The sequence below is a fragment of the Macaca fascicularis genome, chromosome X (assembly GCF_037993035.2).
Source record: "Macaca fascicularis isolate 582-1 chromosome X, T2T-MFA8v1.1".
Lineage (NCBI taxonomy): Eukaryota > Metazoa > Chordata > Mammalia > Primates > Cercopithecidae > Macaca > Macaca fascicularis.
Genome location: NC_088395.1, coordinates 18,104,338 through 18,125,334, shown reverse-complemented (window position 1 = coordinate 18,125,334; position 20,997 = coordinate 18,104,338). Strand labels below are relative to the sequence as shown.

The following is a 20,997-nucleotide window of genomic DNA, read 5'->3' as shown; positions in this document are numbered from 1 at the left end:
TTGATTTGCGTTTGTTGATTCTCAGTAAAGAAAATTATTGGAAGTTGGCATTTATGTGATTATAGATGAATTGCTTCTATATCATATGCTTTTATTATACTAAGGAAAGAGTTTATTTTAAAATTTTCTTCCGTGAATCTTGGTATATATAGAAGGAACATTTTTATTTTCTTAAAATTAATAAAATATTAATATATATCAATAGAACTTAACTGTTATGTATATCTTAAATTATTTGGTTACTTTAGAAAATATAATTGAGGTGTAGTATTGGTGATTTAAAAGAAATTCAGTTCAAAAAAGAGCATAGCAAGATGACCCATTTTGAAAGGAATTTCTTGTACTGTGTATACAATTAAAAGATGAAAATATTCATCTGTCTTTGTGCCATTTTATATAATGTGGGAATGTATGAAGAATTGTTTTTGTGATGTTCCTAAAATGTCTGTAGGTTTTATATCATCAGTTTGGACAAGATTCTAAAAAATTGAGTAAACATTTTGATGGTTTCTTTGTGGGTTCAGTATGAATGTATGGTTGCATGAATGTAAAAATATATTTACCTACATATTTTTAGGTAACAGAAATGATCATTGATATTAACTATATTTAGGTTTTCTGTGAGTGAAGTGGCTAGTGGGATATAGTAATTGATTATGTAGTGTTTTCACAAAATTTCTTTTAATCAGTCTCATTGTTATGTCTGCATACGTATTTTTCCTCAAGTCTGTGTCTATGTAAACAAACATGGAAACTTTGGCCCTCACCTGGATCCCAAGAGAATCCAGCAGCTGCCTGACCACTTTGGCCCAGGCCCCGTGAATGTGGTGCTTCGCCGGATTGTGCAGGCTTGTGTGGATTGTGCCCTTGAAACTAAAACTGTTTTTGGATACCTGAAGCCAGATAATCGTGGAGGAGAAGTGATAACTGGTATGCTTGTCTAATTCAGGCCCTCCCCTCCCCTCCCCTCCCTTCTTCTCCCCTCCCTTCCCTCCTCCCCTCCCTTCCCTCCTCCCCCCTCTCTTCCCCCGCCCCCTCCCCTTCCTCTTCTTCTTTCTTCCTCCTCCTCCTTTTTTTAGAACAGGGTCTCACTCTGTCACCCAGGCTGAAGTACAGTGGTGTGATCTCGGCTCACTGCAGCCTCCACCTCCCAGGTGCAAGCGATTCTCCCACCTTAACCTCCTGAGTAGCTGGGATTATAGGCATGTGTCACCATGCCTGGCTAACTTTTGTATTTTTAGTAGAGACAGGGTTTTGCCATGTTGCCCGGGCTGGTCTTGAACTCCTGGCCTCATGTGATCTGCCTACCTTGGCCTCCCAGAATGCTGGGATTACGAGTGTGACCCACTGCACTTAGCCTGTAATATTTATTATATTAGTATAATAGAATATTTAATTATACTATTATATTATACATATAAGGAGTTATATGTTTATAGACTTTAAGCCCTGGTTTGAAAAGTTTACTTTTAAAATGGACAAATGATGTCAGAATAATGTAAATTGGGACAAAAGTCACAGATTCTTCATTTTACATGCTGTGTTAAGCTCACTATAGGCAAAGTACCTTGGTTGATAATATGTTTTATCTATAAGAAGCTCTAAATAAAAATGCGACTCAAGAAGTCATTAAGCAAGAAGATGCAGTTGGTAGCTGTGATCAGATACCACAACATTCATACCCATGGAATATTTGGAATAGAAGGAAGTGTTACATAGATCAGTGAGTTTCTGTTGTTGTTGACTTAAGAATATTTTCAAATGAGGATGTTTTTACCAATACAGGCTATTGTGTTTGAATGAGAGGAGCTTTTATAATTTAAGATTATTCCTTTATGAATTACAAAAACCACAAATTAGACTTATAATACCTTTCCTAAAGTGATGATTTTTTTTAAAAATTACTGTTGTATTTCTCATCTCTCTGAGATTACTCTTGACATCCTTTTTTTCCCCAATAGCCTCCTTTGATGGGGAAACTCATTCCATCCAGCTCCCTCCAGTGAACAGTGCATCATTTGCTCTTCGCTTTCTTGAGAACTTCTGCCACAGTCTGCAGTGTGATAACCTTTTGAGTAGCCAGCCTTTTAGTTCTTCCAGGGGTCATACTCACAGCTCTGCAGAGCATGATAAAAATCAGTCAGGTGAGAGAAAATGTAAACTCTTATACTTCTGTTTAACTTGAGAATCTTGTATAATTGTTTTTCCTTGTGTTCTCCTCAAAGTAAACATTTTAGCCACAGTGAGCTAATGAGAAATGTATAACATGTAGTTGTTTTTGTTCATTCAAAGTAGGAAAGTAATTTCTTGTATTCATAATGAACTTGAGAATCAAAGCCCATGGATTACTTACGTTTGGCTTCATTGTGACTACCTCACAGAGTTAAACATTCTCTGTTAGACTGAAGTATGGCTTTAAAGTTACTGACCTTTATAATCCTAAGAAGTTAGCAAAGCATGTTGAGCCCATTGGCTATAAAGATTTTGTTGCAGTCATCAAGGTTTGACAAATGATGATACGGTTTTGTTGTTGTTTTTTGAGACAGAGTCTCGCTCTGTCTCCCCAGGCTGAAGTGTAGTGGCGCAATCTCAGCTCACCGCAACCTCCGCCTCCCGGATTCAAGCGATCCTCCTGTCTTAGCCTCCTGAGTAGCTGGGATAACAGGCACCCACCACCATGCCCAGCTAATTTTTGTATTTTTAGTAGAGACAGAGTTTTGCCATATTGGCCAGGCTGGTCTTGAACGCCTGACCTTAAGTGATCCTCCCGCCTTGACCTCCCAAAGTGCTAGGATTTACAGGCGTGAGCCTCCACACCCAGCCTGTGATATGCTTGCATTTGACATTTGAACCATGGTTGCTTCTCTTCCATAAGAACCCCAAACTGATGCCTGAATAAGAGGGTAGGTATAAGATAGCCCTGTAGAACCAAAAGCATGTTTCTTGCTTCTGATCCGTAAAGCAAGAAAGCTCTTCCAGCTTTTATGCAAGTGCTCTTTGTTTTTTGGGAGTGGTTTGTCTCTTTTTCATGTGACTTATGAAAGCTAACTGTGTTCTACCGATCATGGCAGGATTGTATGTGGGTCTTTCAAGAGTAGCTGAGGTTCTCAGGTGTTACTGCTGCATGATTTTCTGGCCAGGTGCTGCTGATTCTGGAAATACAGAGTACCATCAGACTATCTTTTTAAGTCCAGGGATTCTAATTCACGTGCCACTCAAGTGTGAAGTGTGGGTACCATGTCTCTAGCTACTACTTTTTTTTTTTCTGGTCCTCCTGGTTACCCACACCCTTCTTCATAAAGCTTGTCTCCTCTACTTCAGTGACACCTCTCATATCCATCCCCTTTTTTTCCATTTCCTTGTTACTACCCTGCTTCAGACGGTACTAACCCCTTCACTGGTTTAGTAAAGCAGGCTCCTAACTGGAATCCTCTTTCCAGTGTCTCCCCTCTGGTGTAGCTGTCCAGTGAGTCCCTTTGAAATAAAGGTATGATACTGTGACATGCTTGCAAAAGTATTCATGGAGAAGCAGTGGCATGGAGAGCACAGGTGTTGGAGTTTGTCAGACCTGAGTTCCAATCCTGGCCTTGTAATCTCTATGCTGGAAGAGTGTAAAGTCTGACCGGCCTACATTTTAATTCAGTTCCTGCTGTTAACTAGCTATGTGCCCATAGACAAAGTACTGAGCCTCTCTAGTTCTCAGTTTCCTTATCTGCAAAGTGGATACCTCTTTAGTTGTGAAATTGAAAGAAAGTATTTGTAAATTCTTAACCTGCATTATGCCTGGCATGAAGTAGGAGCAATAAAAGCTAGCTGTCAGAACTAGGGGGAAAGAGGAAGAGTGAAGTTTCATGTTTTCATGTGATATTATCCTTTTTTTTTTCCTTCTTCGGGAGAGGTAGGAGGTCATCAAAAATGGTAGGAAATTTGGAAGATGGCTAGAAAGGGAAGGGCCACCTGTGTGGGAAGAGGGGTGTCTGTGTATTGATAGGTTTTCTGTTTCTAAGAGTAATTTGGGGAAAAATATGAGTTGGAGATGCTGAGAGTACAATTTCCTGATTTCTCACTCTGTTGCCCAGGTTAGAGTGCAAATGACACCATCTCGGATCGCTGCAACCTCCGCCTCCTGGGTTCAAGCAATTCTCTTGCCTCAGCCTCCCAAATAGCTGGGATTGCAGGTGCCTGTCACCATGCCTGGCTAATTTTTGTATTTTTAGTAGAGGTGGAGTTTCACCTTGTTAACCAGGCTGGTCTCAAACTCCTGGCCTCAAGTGATGCTTCCACCTTGGCCTCCCAGAGTACTGGGATTACCGGCCTGAGCCACCTGCCAGGGCCAATTTCCTGATTTCTTATACAAAGCATTAAGAATGCCAGTAATTTACAAAACCCCATTCTTTGAAAGATTTTAAAGAAAATGTAATTCTTCTTTAAATTGAACACAGAATGTTTGAATTTTCAGATTAATCCAATAATAATAGGTAACTATTTGAAAAAATACATTGAATAATCCACATATTTTACATTATTTTAAGGGTTATTAATTTTCTCTCACAGAAAGCTTAATTTAGCCATTTGAAAGTGGCTTTGAGTTGGAACTCTTAGGTTTTTCTTAAGTCAGCTTGTAGTTAAAGAAGTTGCATGTAAATGTTATGAGGTTGATTATTACTAAGATTTCATGTCTAGTATCCCATTTCTCTTACATTTTTTAAAATAAGGGACTTAAAAATAGTTTAAGATAGAGTGCTCTTCTTAGGAGACTTTGATTCTGACCAATCTTGTGTTTGCACATTTTAGCAGTAATTTTAGACATTTTACTGAAGTATAGTATACATAGAGAAAATTGTACATGGAATGTAGCTTGATTAATTTTCATGCCTGTATAACCAGTCCCTGGTTGGAAAAATAGCTATTACTAGTACCCTAGAAGCACTGCTAATGTGTCAAACCCCCTTTCATCCGCTACTGCCCCTCACTTCGCACATGGATACCTACTGCCCTGACTTCTAGTACCATGTGTTACTTTTGCCTGTTTTTGAACTTTATAGAAATGAAATTATACACCATTTACTCTTGTGCCTAGCTTTTTTTGCCCATCATTATGTTTGTAAGATTCATCTGTATTGTTGCATATAGTTAGATCATTCATTCTCATTGTTGTATAATATTCTGTTGTATAAATATGCTACCATGGTATGTATCCATTTGAGTGCTTTCTGTTTTGTGCCCTTATAAGTAGTGTTGTGTTTTGTACTCTTATAAGTAGTGTTATCATGAACATTCTATACACGTCTTTCTGTTCCTGTATCTATCTTGGAGGGAATTGCTAGGTCACAGGAAATGTGTAGATTAAGCTTTAGTAGATACTACCAAACAGTTTTTCAAAGTGGTTGCCTCAATTTACTTTCCTATCAGCTCTTTGCTTTTTAAAATAGATTATAATTCTCAGGTGAAATTTTTTATTTGATCTTTTCTGTCCATTTTTCCTGTTTTCTTGAATATATTCATCAAAATTGCATTATAGTCTTTGTCTACTGACACCAGTAGTTTTTCTCTCAATCGTTGGTTATATGGTCTGACTTCTTTGCATGTTTACCACTATTTTTTGGTATGTGGGACATTGTATATAAAAGATCTGCAGAAGCTCCAGATTTCTACCTTAAAAAGTGTCCTCTTTTTTAAGCAGAAAGAAGGAGGGCTCATTCCATTCAGTGATTGAACTGGGTTGGGGCTGAATAGCAGTTTTAATAAGACTCAGTCTATCTCCTGATTCCTCGCTATTCTTCAGGTGTTACTTTCCCAGGCTTTTGATTGAGAACCTGGGAATTCCCTAGCTCCTTAACCTTGAAAGACTATGGGGAATTGTACTTCCCTCCTTCAGGGGTTTGCTGCTCAGCTCTTCAGCCTTCTTCCTCATGTATTATCACAACTTCACACTTGTGTTTAGGTGGCTTGTGTGTTTGAGCTAGACCTCTTCACCCTGGTGGGTCTTTATTTCTTAAGCATCGTGAGACTGCGAGAGATTTCAGCGTGCCTTTTAAGAGTTTTTAGCCTAACTCCCCAGCTTCCTGTATAGCTCCAGAACTTGGCAGATGTCCCATGGGGGAAAACTAGCTATGAGTTTGAGTTTCTGATTTGTCACTCCAGCTGTGTGAAGCTGCTGAATCTTTTTTGATTTATTTTTGCCTAGTTATAGCCCTCTGCCTGTGTCAGGTTCTATTTTCAGTGTAGTGCCAAGAGTCAGCAAATTCCTACAGGGAAAAAATATGACGAGATCTTCAGTTTAGACTAGAATGGTTCTTCCCCCTCTGGAATTTGATTTTATTAGTTCCTATGACTGCTATACCTTGAGGATGCTTTTCTTATAATAACTTTATTGAGATATAATTCACATACCATAATTTCACCCTTTTAAAAGTACACAATTCAATATTTTTTAGTGTATTCACAGAGTTGTGCAGTCATCACCACTATCTTCATCACCCCCAAAAGAAATCCCATACCTGTTAACTATCATCCCTCAATGTCTTTTCTCCCTCACCACTGGAAACTATTTATTGACTTTCTGTCTTTATGGATTTTCCTATTCTAGACATTTCATGTTAATAGAATCATATAATATGCAGTCTTTGTGTGTGGCTTCTTTCACTTAGCATAGTGTGTTTTTTTGTTTGTTTTGTTTTGAGACGGAGTCTTGTTCTGTTGCCTAGGCTGGAATGCAGTGGTGTGATCTCGGCTCGCCGCAACCTCTGCCTCCTGGGTTCAAGGGTTCAAGTGATTTTCCTGCCTCAGCCTCCTGAGTAGCTGGGACTACAGGTGCCCACCACCACGCCCGGCTAATTTTTGTATTTTTAGTAGAGACGGGTTTCACTACATCATCCAGGCTGGTCTCGAATTCCTGACTTCAAGTGATCCACCCATCTTGGCCTCCCAAAATGCTGGGATTACAGGTGTGAGCCACCGTGCCCACCCTGTGTTTTCAAGGTTCACCCATGTGGTAGCATGTATCAGTGCTTCACTCCTTTTTATGGCTGAATAATATTCTATTGTATGGCTATATTGTATTTTGTTTATCCATTTATCAATTGATGCACTTCTGGATTGTTTCCACTTTTTGGCTATTAGGAATGCTGCTGCAATGAACATTTGTGTATAAGTTTTTGTGTGGATACATGTTCTCTCGGGTACAAACCTAGGTGTGGAATTGTTGGGTCATATGGTTAACTCTGTTTAACTTGATGAGGACCTGACAGACTTTTCCAAAGAGGCTATACCATTTTACATTTCCATCAGCAGTGAATGAGGTTTCAGTTCTCCTTGTAAACACTTGTTAATGTCCATCTTTTTTATTATACCCATTCTAGCAGGTGTGAAATGGTATCTCATTACGGTGTGATTTGCATTTTTCCAATAGTTGATGATGAGCATCTTTTCTTGTGCTTTTTGGCCATTTGTATATCTTCAGAGAAATGTCTGTTCGAATCCTTTGTCCACTTTTAATTGGTTTCATTTTTTATTGTTGAGTCATAAGAGTTCTTTGTATATTCTAGATACAAGTACTATATCAGGTATATGCTTTGCATATATTTTATCCCATTCTTTGGGGTTGTCTTTTAACTTCCTACTTTTTTTCTCTCTCTCTTTTTTTTTTTTTTGCGACGGAGTCCTGCTCTGTCACCCAGGCTGGAGTGCAGTGGTGTGATTTTGGCTCACTGCAACCTCTGCCTCCCAGTTTCAAGCAATCCTCCCACCTCAGCCTCCAGAGTGAGTGCTGGGACTACAGGTGTGTGCCCCCACACTTGGCTAATTTTTGTATTTTTAGTAGAGATGAGGTGGCATGGTTTGACTGTGTCCCCACCCAAATCTCATCTTGAATTATAGTTCCCATAATCCCCCCATGTCATGGGAGGGACCCAGCAGGAGGTAATTGAATCATGGGGGCAGTTACCCTCATGCTGTTCTTGTAATAGTGAGTGAGTTCTCATGAGATCTGATGGTTTTAGAAGGGGCTTTCCCTGCTTTGCTCTGCACTTCTGCCTGCTGCCATGTAAGACGTGCCTTTGCCCCTCCTTTGCCTTCTGCCATGATTGTGAGTCCTCCCCAGCCATGTGGAACTGTGAGTCTATTAAACCTCTTTTTCTTTATAAATTACCCAGTCTCGGGTATGTCTTTATTAGCAGCATGAGAACGGACTAATACACTGGCCTTTTTTTAGTTCTTTAGACATGATTTTCATTTTTTAGTTCCTTGAATATATTTATAATAGCTGATTTAAAGTATTTGTCTAGGTCGGGTGCAGTGGCTCACGTCTGTAATCCCAGCACTTTGGGAGGCCAAGGCGGGACGATCTCTTGAGGCCAGGAGTTTAAGACCAGTCTGGCTAACATGGCGAAACCCTCTCTCTACTAAAGATAAAAAAATTAGCCAGGTGTGGTGGCATGTGCCTATAATCCCAGCTGCTTGGGAGGCTGAGGCACGAGAATCATTTGAACCTGGGAGGCAGAGGTTGCAGTGAGCTGAGATCATGCCATTGCACTCCAGCATGGGCAACAGATTGAGACCGTGTCCCAAAATAAAGTATTTGTCTAGTAAGTCCAATGTCTGGACTTCCTCAGGGACAATTTCTGTTAACTGATTTTTTTCCCTTTGTATGGACCATATTGTTTCTTCACATGTCTCCTTTTTTTGTTGTTGTTGAAAACTGGACATTTAAAAATCATATAATATGGCAACTCTGGAAATCAGATTCCCTTCTCCCTAGGGTTTGTTGTTGTTGCTGGTGCCGTTTAGTGACTTTTCCTGGACTAATTCTGTAAAGTCTGTATTTCTTTGTTAAGAGTGGTCACTGAAGGCCGGGCGCGGTGGCTCAAGCCTGTAGTCCCAGCACTTTGGGAGGCCGAGACGGGCGGATCACGAGGTCAGGAGATCGAGACCATCCTGGCTAACACGGTGAAACCCCGTCTCTACTAAAAAAATACAAAAAACTAGCCGGGCGCGGTGGCAGGCGCCTGTAGTCCCAACTGCTCGGGAGGCTGAGGCAGGAGAATGGCGTAAACCCGGGAGGCGGAGCTTGCAGTGAGCTGAGATCCGGCCACTGCACTCCAGCCTGGGTGGTAGAGCGAGACTCCGTCTCAAAAAAAAAAAAAAAAAAAAAGAGTGGTCACTGAAGTCTGCTTGTTTAGCTTAATGTGGTTAATGATTGGGTAGAAATTTCCTTAAATACCTGGAACCAGTGTATCTCCCAGCCTTGGCCAAGGGGTTTTCTGTGTGTGTTGGGACATAACGTCAGTGCTCCAAGAGGCAGCTTGTAAGTTGACTTTGTGCAGAGCCTCAAGGTCAGCCAGAGATGAAAGATTAGGGTGTTCTCATGTCTTTCCTGGGCATGCATATATACATCCGAGCACATGCATGTGAACTGTTTAGATTCCCAGGAATATGTCTGTGTTTTTCAAAGTCTCCTAGGGGGCATCTTATACCCAGTTTTTCCTTTTAAGCTTTTTGGCCAACCTATTGTTAGCCCTGACTGGTAATATGGTCTCAGGCAGCTGCAAAGTTAAACAGTTGCCACTATTTTCCCCCATCAGATGCCCTGGAGATGGGGTTGTTCACACAGAACAAGCTCTAATTTAGGTCAAATAAAGACAAACCCTGAAAGGGAGCTTTTCAGTGAGCTTCAAGACTGGTCTAAGTGATAGTTCTCTGGGCATGGGGCTTTTGGAGAGCTCCAAACCCATTATGTCCCCATCCAGTGACTATTGCATGGCTGTTTTTCATACCTGCCGTAGTTGTGAAGTGTTGGTTTTCAAGGCTACTGTGAAAATGGGGTGAGGGGGATTATATTAGGGCAAGTTAAAATGCCACAGAATTTGCTGTTTTTTTCTGAGATCCATTCATTTTTCTTAAACACTTTGGATTGTGGCAAGTCTTTAATTTCCAGAGGTTTGAAAAAGTTTTTATAGTTTTTGCCACTGTTTTCAATGTTTTTATGAAGGAGTAGATTTTTGGAGGTCTTTGATCAGTCATCCTGGAAGTGCTTCTCTGATGATTTAAAAAATACTTTGTAAATTACCTGGCTTTTCCTAGTTATCTCTGTAGGAACACTTTCCTCCCTTAGCCTTACTACAATACCCAGAAGCAGAAGTCGAGTCAATTTTATATTTGTTTCAGCCCCAGATAGTAGAGCATACCCAGCTTCGTAAACTTTTCATAAAGCATTAGTACATTACAAATAAATGATGAAGACATTTTCTAATCTTGCCAAGATTCTGAGGGAAATAAACATTTATAGAAAACTATATTTTAGAACTCGAATTTTCCATATTATTAAGTTGGTATGAAAAGCCAATTATTTCTTTCCTTAGAATTTAATGAATTAATTAATTGTAGAAATTTGAGATATGTTTTGCCTGTTGGTTTTATAGTCCATTATTAAAAATAAAACTAAAGTGGTAAGAGCTCTACCGGACTCATTGGGATTCACTGAGTAACTAGATTGAGCTAAAGGTTACTCATCATAACATTTTGAGCAGCATGCGTGGCCCTCAGCTGAAATTTTGAACCAGATGAAGTTTGACTTTGATACTCATTGCAATCTTTCTTCTCTTTTGAGGTCTACTATCAGACTTTTAAGATTTTTCTTATACCTTATTTGTCCTTTTAGTTGGAGGTTAAATCAGGATATTTGTTGATACTTAGGGTATAATTGATAATTGAAGCTGTCTTTACTTTCAGGATCATGTTTTACAGAGTGGTCCTTTAGGTAGAAGTGCGTTTGGTTGAATGATAAGTAAGCAGTAGACTTGTTTTAAGGGTAGCTCTAAGCCAGGATTGTTACTTAACAAAATGGATGTTCATTATGCCATATCTTTTATTTAATTTCTCTGAAGTTTTAACTCCTCCGGCTCATGGGAGCAATTTTCCCAGGCCATTTTAGACACATTTTAATGGGTTGCCTCACTGCCTTGTGAGATATTTAGAGAGATCTGATAACCCCAGAATAAAGAAGCCTAGATATACTCCTTCTGGAAATGCTTTTAAGTCTTGAATATTATTTCAGTGAAAATATAAAATAGGATGAAATAGACACATGTTATTCAAGAACATCAAATAATTGAGAAGTTGTCAATGAAGGTATTGTAGGCAAATGATGTAGAAACAAGTGTTTCATGCTGATGATATGAAAATGCTTCAGTATATTAGTTCGTTATAACAGACAACTGTTTTTTCTTTGAGAACAGCAAAAGAAGATGTAACAGAAAGGCAAAGTACCAAACGATCTCCTCAGCAATCTGTACCATATGTTGTTCCTCTCTCTCCTAAGCTCCCCAAAACAAAGGAGTACGCATCTGAAGGTAAATAGCATTTACACCTCCCAGGATTGGGAAGAAATGTTTCTCTGCTACCACTTGTGTATACTCTTGGGGTGGTAGTATTGGAGGTAGAGAGGTAAATTTGCCTAAATAAGTTTGGCAGTTAGGCTACTACTTGGACAGCTTTGTTGAACACTTCATTCCCTTCAGAAGTGCATGGCTGTTATTTCTCCATAGAAAAAAAAAATTATAATAACCTAATAACCTTTTCCCTTCACTTTTGTATTGCTAAAAATTGGTAGAAAGAAGAATAGAAAAACCTCTGCCTTTCTCCAGAGAATGTGTTAACTGCCCAAGTAGTAAACAAATGTTAGAAACCAACTGTATGATCATATTATAACAAATAGTAATGAAGAACTGCATTTCTAAAAACAAATGCTTTAGTGAGGTGTTTATAGTCTTGGTGGCAAGACTGGCAAATGATAGTAAGTTACTCTGAAAAATATAGGTGATATGCAATCACTTTGGACTGTAGGACAATGTCCATTAATATAAATGCCAAGGAAGGCCAAGTCGGGTGGATCATCTGAGGTCAGGAGTTCGAGACCAGCCTGGCCAACATGATGAAACCCTGTCTCTACTAAAAACAAAAAAACAAAACAAAAAAACCCAAAAGATTAGCCGGGCGTGGTGGCAGGCATCTGTACTCCCTGCTACTTGGGAGGCTGAGGCAGGAGAATCGCTTGAACCCAGGAGGTGGAGGTTGCAGTGAACCAAGATTGCACCACTGCACCCCAGCCTGGGCAACAAGAGCAAAACTCTGTCTCAATCAATCAATCAGTGCATGCATCCATACCAAGGAGGGGATAGCCATGAACTTTGTGTTAGAGCATTGTGGTTCAGTATAGCACAAGTTAAGTGAACTTGCTAGGGATGAAATTTTTTTCCTTTTAGTAGTATTTGAATTGTAAGTCTATTGAAGATAGCCTCCTTTGTCTTTTTCCCTGTAGAAGAACCATTGTTTGCTGGGAGAAATGCCATTCCCAAAGAGGAAAATCTTTCAGAAGATTCTAAGAGCTCATCACTAAATTCAGGAAATTGTTTGAATCCTGCCTGTAGAAATCCTATGTATATTCAGACTTCAGTCTCCCAGGATTTTTCTCAAAGTGTGCCAGGCACCACAAGTTCACTACTAGTTGGGGACAAATCATCCCCCAAGAGCAGTCCCCATGAAGTTAAATTCCAAATGCAGAGGAAAAGTGAAGGTATGTTAAAAAATAGTGGCTCTCAATGTGTTTGTCTTTTGCCTTGAGATTTTCATACCTAACAGCATCCCTTGAGAGTATCACATTGGAGAAAGTGCTAAAATTTGGGAGGCTGAGTCCTCCCTTTCACATCACTGTCAGGTCAGACCATTATGGATCCTCCAATCCTCTTGACAGCACAGAACTGTCTCTGGGGATCTGGATCACCAACCATGTCTCTGATAGAGACTTCTCAGATTAGTAGTGCTTGAGCAGTTGTAATTTATCATTTGCTTGGGTACTGTCTGGACTCACAAACCTCTCATGACTCTGAGGCCTGGAAAGACAGTCCCTCTCCTTTCTGTTGTACACTTTTCTTAGTCTCTCTTGAGACCTTTCCTGGCCTTAGCCTGTGTTGACTCCTGGATTCGGGCTGGCATCTTGTTACCACAGCCACACCATTTCCTCATTCTCCATATCCTTCCTGAGACCCACCAGGAAGACATGACGTGTATAAGTAGGGCAACATCCTGTTGCCATTTAGAAAGAGCCAAAACAGGTCGGGCACGGGGTGGCTCACGCCTGTAATCTTAGCACTTTGGGAGGCCAAGGCGGGCGGATCACCTGAAGTTGGGAGTTCGAGACCAGCCTGATCAACATGGAGAAACCCTGTTTCTACTAAAAATACAAAATTAGCCAGGCATGGTGGTGCATGCCTGTAATCCCAGCTACTCGGGAGCCTGAGGCTGAGGCAGGAGAATCGCTTGAACCCGGGAGGCAGAGGTTGCAGTGAGCCGAGATTGCGCCATTGCATTCCAGCCTAGGCAGCAAGAGCAAAACTCTGTCTCAAAAAAAAAAAAAAAAGAAAGAAAGAGCCAAAACAGCCTTCAATGTGCAAAGAGGGCTAATACCCTGTACCTTTGAAGGATTAAGGGTGCAGGAGAGTGTCTTGTCCTTTTTCTCCAGGTAGGCACGTAGGCGAGGTTGAGGAGTGTAGGAAGTGGGAACCCTTGCCTTTGATCATGGGTGTTATCTATGGGCAGCCACACTGTGCACATCCCATGACACATTTAATGTTGTCAGCCCCATCCCTTCTGGAGATTTTCTCTGCTTTTAGAGTGACATGGTTTGCAGAGTCTAACAATAGATGCTTATTCCATAAGGGCTAGTATACCCTGCATTTTAAAGTATTTTCACAAAGTTTGACCTTTTGACGATAGGCCTTCTCAGTATAAGATTACTTCTAATGCTGAGTATCTCACTTTGAAATGTATGTCAAACACTGTTGTGCTAAGGTAGCCAGTATTGGGGCTTCAGAAGGCTGGCTTCTGGTCTTCTTAGGAATGTAGAGACTAATAGTAATAACATTGCTTTCTAATAATTTACTTAGTGGTAATAGAAATAATCATCATCTTCATCACTATCTGACATATGCCAGGCATATAATATTTCATATGGCCTCCTACATTATACTGTTACAACAATTCTTTGAAATGTAGGTGCTGGCAAGCATTTTCAGGTGAGAAATTTGAAGTCATTTGGCTGAGGTCCCTCAGCTAAAAAGTGGCTGGGCCAGTCCTTGAACTCAAACACTCTGACTCCAGGGTTGTACTCTTAACTTCTGTACTACTTATATCTCCCAAGAACAGATACTTATTTCCATTAGAAACTGTTTACAGGTGCCATTACTATTATTTTTGAGGCATTTGAACTGTTACCTAGAGCTGATTCCACTCCTGACAGCCAGTGATGCTCACACAATTTCCTGTCCTGCCTTGTCCCATTATTCGAATGAAAAATATTGCTGATCTTTATTATAGGAAAGAAATCCAGTGATGTCAGGGGGAATCAGATCACTTTCATACTTTCATTATACTTATTCTAGAAATATTTATTGATATGCCAGTGTATATAAGACAGAGCCGTTCAGGAGAAAAGCATGACTGGACTTTGATTATTTTTCACATGATTAGTTTGTTTCATGTAATTATTTGAATAACAGTAATGTAATGCTTGCAAACGTCTCTGATTGTTTTGAAGGTGTAGGCCCAATTAAATTATATTTTCATAATAGACTAAAAATAGAAAATCTTATGGTTTTATTTTTAGTATAAAATTAATTTTATGCCCCAAATCATATCTTTTTACATATAGTTTATCTGCAGTAAACTGTAAAACTAGTTACATGTTATTCAAAACATAAATGTACCAGATTATGACAGAAACCAGAAATTCCACAAAAATATAAGTTAAATTAGAGATATGATTAGCTTTGCCAATGATTTTTTTCATGTTACATTGTGTCTTTGTTGAGTTAAAGGAGATGGTGTTTCTGTCTAAATTGTCAGAATGCCTTAGGCATAGCGTGGTCTACAGCATCATCATTTTTACTTGGGTCGATACAGCCCAGCAGAATTTCTCTGTAGATATGGCCAACATTTTTTTCTCTGAGTGAAGGGAAGAATATATTTTGGTATAGAGTTTTTATTTCACATCATCGTTGTGATGTTGGAAAGAAAGAAAATTCAGAGCTACACACAAAAAATTAACCACTATAAGTTCTTTTATTTTCTGTTTTTCTTTACCTTTCCCCTAGGTAAGTACTTAAAATGCTTCTAAAATGGCCATAGCCCAGAGGGTAGGAAAGAAAGGGTACTCCTTTGGCTAATTCACACACAAAAACCATCTGATTTGTGTTGATGGTCCTTGGTTAGAGAAACAAATCTTCCTAGCTAAGTACAAAATTCACTTCAGTTATCACACACTAACTTTAGGGAGTTAAGGGCTCTGGTTGAGTAAATGAATACTTGTCAGGACACAGATTTCATCACAACTTAGTAAAGAGTGCAGCTAAGACCATTTGAGATATGAGCACTTAAATTGTTTCATGTCTCAGTTATGTATTTTTTTAATGTATAAACCTTCAACCAAAATATCTATTACTATGCAATTAAACATTATAAAGGAATTAAATGTTAAAGTTATTTCTGACCTAGCGTAGCAGAAAATAATCTTGTTTTCTTCAAAATTCAGATAAGCAGCCAGGCGCGGTGGCTCACGCCTGTAATCCCAGCACTTTGGGAGGCCGAGGCGGGCGGATCAAGAGGTCAGGAGATAGAGACCATCCTGGCTAACACAGTGAAACCCCATCTCTACTAAAGAATACAAAAAATTAGCCGGGCATAGTGGCGAACGCCTATAGTCCCAGCTACTCGGGAGGCTGAGGCAGGAGAATGGTGTGAACCCAGGAGGCGGAGGTTGCAGTGAGCCGAGATTGTGCCACTGTACTCCAGCCTGGGTGACAGACCAAGACTCTGTCTCAAAAAAAAAAAAAAAAAAAAAAAATTCAGATAGGCATTTAAGCCATGAGAGACAGGAAATCTAAAGAGTAAAGTGATGCTAAAAATATTCTTATTGGATACATCAGAGAGATTTGGTAAAAGGACTACTTTGTTTATCAAAAATAATGGGATTATTGAAATTATTTGATTAAAGTGAACACATTTAAGCAATTAGAAAACTAAATTTGGCTTGGCGTGGTAGCTCATGCCTGTAATTCCAGCAGTTTGGGGGCCTGAGGTGGGCAGATTGCTTGAGCCCAGGAGTTTGAGACTAGCCTGGGCAACATGGATAAATCCTGTCTGTACAAAAAATATAAAGATTAGCTGGGAGTGGTGGCATGTGTCTGTAGTCCCAGCTACTTGGGAGGCCAAGGTGGGAGGATCACTTGAGCCCAGGAGGTCAACACTGCAGTGAGCCATGATTGTGCCACTGCACTCCAGCCGTTATTGTGCCACTGCACTCCAGCCTGGGCAACAGAGCGAGACCCTGTCTCAAAAAAACCAAAACAGCAACAAAAATACAAAACAAACAAAAAAAAACAAAACCAGCTGTAAATTTGGGGAATTTCCATCGGATTTAGCTAGTAAAATAAACCTAATCTAGACAGACAGAGAGAGATTGAAATTCCTTGGAAGACTTAAGAGAGAAGTCATAGGTTAGATTAGATTAACCTAATTTTACCCAAGTAACAGGTCTTTTGCTGTGTTTGCTTGTGGCCAAAGAGGCTTTGGATTGCTTAGTCTGTTTTGTGATCTTTGAAGCTTTAAGGTAACTGCTGAACCTGCTTTTGTTGTTTGGGGGAGGTCAGATGGGATGCTTTTATGTAGCCATCCTCACATCATCTTTGTATAAGCTTTCACAGTTGGAGTCTTGAGACCTTGTTGGGGAACTTAACAGAAGGTTCCAGGAATGAGACCATTATTCCCTACCTAACATCTCTTCTTTCAGGATAATGATCAGGTCAAGTATGATTTGTCTTTTTTCCCCCCCATTGAAGCTCCAAGTTATATAGCTGTACCTGATCCCAGTGTCCTGAAACAAGGCTTCTCTAAGGACCCTTCAACCTGGTCTGTGGATGAAGTGATACAGTTTATGAAACATACAGATCCTCAGATATCAGGCCCCCTCGCCGACCTCTTCAGGCAACATGTAATGTATCTTTTGATCCGGTTTTCCTGCCGTAATGCCTTTGAATGACCTCTGTGCAGGCCCTTCATTTGGATGCTGTGTGGATGGTGGGGGAACCCTATCAACTGATTTTTCCATATGTGAGAAAGGTTATTTTTCCCAAGATATTAGTTCCTTAAATGGTAGATTAATGGTCTGTTCTTTAAGTGAGTATGCAGGTGCTTAAAATACAAACTGCTTCATCTTCTCAAGATACAATGATTCAGCATTGCAACTCTCAGGTGTACCTCCCCTTTGTAACGACAGATACAAGGATCCTCCCCGACCTGCTCCCAGCTCAGCGCCAGGACCATGAGTAGGAGGGGTTGACCACAGGCTATTACAGGGTGGCCTTCCTCCAGTGAATCCAGCAACTGTATAAGATTAAGTACATCCTTTTAAACAGGAACTCACAAATACCAAATAATATGCTTCCATAACATAAATTGGTTAAGGTAATAAAGAATTTTAGGAGGATGCCTTATGACTATTAAGTAATATTTTCAGTGTTTTCTAACAAATCAAATGAGTGATCTGTTATCTGAGGTACCCTTTTCACTATTGCAAGAAAATCAGTAATTAGTTTTAGCATCTAACCAGCTTCAGACAACTAACTGATTAGCCTTCAACATAATGACAACACTGTATAGCACATTTACAGTTTGCATTGATATTGACATATTCCTGGCCCTTCTCAGAAAGTTATTGACCATCTGAAATTCATTTCTACCATTAATAGTTTTTGACCCTTTGTCATAGATATGTTTAGTATTTTATTTAACACACAGTATTTAAAGTCAGATTGTTTGATACTTGGGACATTTTTTGAAGATACAAGGTTAAATTTTCTTTTTCTTAAAATTTAAACTAAATTCATAAATTATCAAATGATGCTTCACTATATAAATTATATTTTTAATAGTTTTCAGGAAATAAAGCATATTCAGAGAATATATATCCGGAGTATACAGCTGCTCTATTTTACATGTTCTTATGTATAAATAACTTGATATGAAAGCATTATTAATGAGTATGATTTCCTTCTCTCTGTAGGAAATTGATGGGAAGGCTCTGTTCCTACTCAAGAGTGATGTGATGATGAAGTATATGGGGCTGAAGCTGGGGCCAGCATTAAAGCTGTGTTACTACATTGAAAAACTTAAAGAAGGAAAATACAATTGAAAAAAATATGCGTAAGTTTAGATTGGACATAATTCTCAGGTGTACTGTTAACATTTTAATTTAAAAGTATTTCTCAGCAGTTTTTGTTTTGTAGACAGTTCCTATAAAAGTGTTTTATCAGAATTGCAGAACTGTATTAACAGTTCAGTCAACTTTTTTTTTTTTTTTTTTTTCCCTGGAGTCACCAACCAGCCTCGGGAGGCACAGCCACCTCTCCCCCAGTCTACTTCTTTAAAAAGCATTTAACATGTTAGTATTGGCATTTTCAAATTGGCAGTTCTTTATGTCTTTTTAAATTTTCATTGTACAGTTTACAAATATACTTAATGTAGTTAACAGAGAAAAACCTTTGATTTTGGTTAATCTTTATATCTAGAACCAAAACAGCTAAATCCCAAAGGGGAAAATATCAGGGATTGACAACTTCTATAATTAAATCCATGAGAATTTTTCCTCACCAGAGAATTTAAAGGTGCACCTGTAGATATCATCTTTTCTCAGATGTTTTGTCTGATACTCTGTGGTGTTCTGTTCATGTTCTATCAGTATATCTAGAAAGGGAATAGCCATATAAATTATTTTCCTTTTATTATTTCTCTGTATGTTGTATTTGATCATATTTAAAGGAAAAAAGCAAGCTTATAAAGCTTATAAGCTTTCATAAAGTGTTCTTACCAGTTTTTGATAAATTTTTTAAATTATAGGATAGAATTGTCATTTTATGCAGGAGATATTTATACTACGAGGGTTGTTTGGATGGAGTAAGATTAAATTTTTTCAGTAAAATACCTATTATTTTAAAACTTTCCGTATTTTCACTAAGCTTGGACATTTAACTAGGCATTCTTTTCTTACATCTCTATATGAAGATACCAGTGTCCAAATTTTTTGAAGATATATATTATATGTGTTTATTCCTCATATGGTACTTTACCATATTTGTATATTGTTTTATACCTGTAGGTTTACACACAAGTAAATCTTCTTTTTTCTTGAATTTAATCTGGCACTTTGCACTGCCACAGAGGTAACGATGAACTGTGTATATAGTTAGATGTTTTGATTTCGTAAAAAATATATGTCCATCGTTTGCTATCACCAGTACCTCTCAGCTTACTCTTCAGGGGATATGAAACAATCTGTAGATTCGTTTCCATACAGGGAAGTTCTCTGTCCTATGCAATGTTTCTAATTAATTTGCTTAGTTCTGAGCCATTTATTCTGCTACACTTTGAGAGATATATTAGTTCAGACTTATTGTTTGGGGCTTTATTTTATTTTATTTTATTTTTTTTTTTGAGATGGAGTTTCACTCTTGTTGCCCAGGCTGGAGTGCAATAGCTCGATCTCGGCTCACTGCAACCTCTGCCTCCCTGGTTCAAGCAATTCTCCTGCCTCAGCGATTACAGGCATGCACCACCACGCCCAGCTAATTTTGTAGAGATGAGGTTTCTCCATGTTGGTCAGGCTGGTCTCGAACTGCTGACCTCAGGTGATCCTCCAACCTCGGGCTTGTAAAATGCTGGGATTACAGGCATGAGCCACCGTGCCCAGCCATGTTTGGGGCTTTATTTTATAAGTTAGAACTTTGAAGAGGAAATGGTGCTATATGTTTATTGTTATTACTTTGTGTAACTTTGATGTAATGTCTATAAGCTATGAGAATCAGTTATAAAAGTATTAGCCATTTGTTGTAAATGCCAATAAAATATTCACCAGGGGCAAGAATGTACATTTTCTTTTTAGAAAACCAAATGTACTTTAGACATGAATGCAACTATTTAAAGAATAGCTTCATTTATGTTATTCCTTATATGTCAAAAGATTCTCACTTAAACTTGGTCTTCTTTCAAGTTGTTTGTATGAAGATGCTGTACCCACTTGAACAGTCCTCAGGTGTTTACATAAATACTATGTTTTACAGTTTTCATATTTTAAAATATTAATAAAGTTAATCGAAACGATTCATTCAAAGCCTCAGGTGTGATTTTATTTACCGTTAACTGCATTACATTAAAGTGTATATTTGTTGGAACTGGAACAGAGCCAGTCTAGTAAGTTTGTGGCTTTCCGTGTCCAAATACTTGAGTTTTAAAACCTGCCCAGATTCTAATGCTAAACAGGATGCCTAAGAACCAAGGGCTGATTTCTTACAGGGGTCTTCAATGAGACCCCAGGGGGGCTGTAAGAAGTTCAGTCGATGAGCTGTATCTGTACTCAGAGCCTTTGTTATTTATGATATCATCAGTGATGCGAGAGTGCTAGAAAATGCCCATGCCCCGAGATATCTCATCCCATCTGAGCCTGTACACCTGGCTGGCAACTGTGGTTGCTCTTTTACCACTGGGGGCCAGAGGCCGCCTCCTGCATGCACCTGCTCTTGGCCCTCTGCCTTCAGATGGTCCAGCTGCCCCGGTGGGATGCCCTTGGAGGACTGGGGTTTTGCATAGCCTCACTTATTTGGCCCCTACCCCGACCCCAGGAGCTGCGGCTCCAGCTGAGGAACCCAGAAATCCTCACTGCTCTTGCTCCCCAGCAGCGTGTCCTGTGATTCACTGGAGACAACAGGGCCCTGACTGAGGCTCCAGGGGTGATGCTCAGTGACTGGAACGGGGGTGTCAATTTGAGTGATCTGAGACTTGAGTAATTCGTGGCTCCTTTTTTTCTCCTATCTGGCTTGTAAACTTTTAGTCTGCAGACTATCATGCTATATTATCCTTCCTGTGAATTTTCCAGATATGAAATGATCTTCCTCT

General features: G+C 39.3%; 1 protein-coding gene across 5 annotated transcripts in view; it reads left to right on the top strand.

Annotated features, from left to right (window-relative positions):
- The window catches only part of SCML2 (Scm polycomb group protein like 2), a 119,894-nt gene extending 99,685 nt beyond the window's left edge, over positions 1-20,209 (top strand). For 2 of the 5 annotated variants that reach the window (XM_005593086.5, XM_074028970.1), the window contains 6 exons: positions 727-930; positions 1,962-2,144; positions 11,235-11,348; positions 12,317-12,571; positions 16,890-17,041; positions 18,113-20,209. In XM_005593086.5, the coding sequence (XP_005593143.1) occupies positions 727-930; positions 1,962-2,144; positions 11,235-11,348; positions 12,317-12,571; positions 16,890-17,041; positions 18,113-18,241 (1,037 nt within the window). In that variant the 3' untranslated portion in view covers positions 18,242-20,209. The remainder of the gene's footprint in view (positions 1-726; positions 931-1,961; positions 2,145-11,234; positions 11,349-12,316; positions 12,572-16,889; positions 17,042-18,112) is intronic. The other 3 variants (XM_005593088.5, XM_045383272.3, XM_074028969.1) reach the window with 3 other exon arrangements.
- The last annotated feature ends 788 nt before the right edge of the window (positions 20,210-20,997 follow it).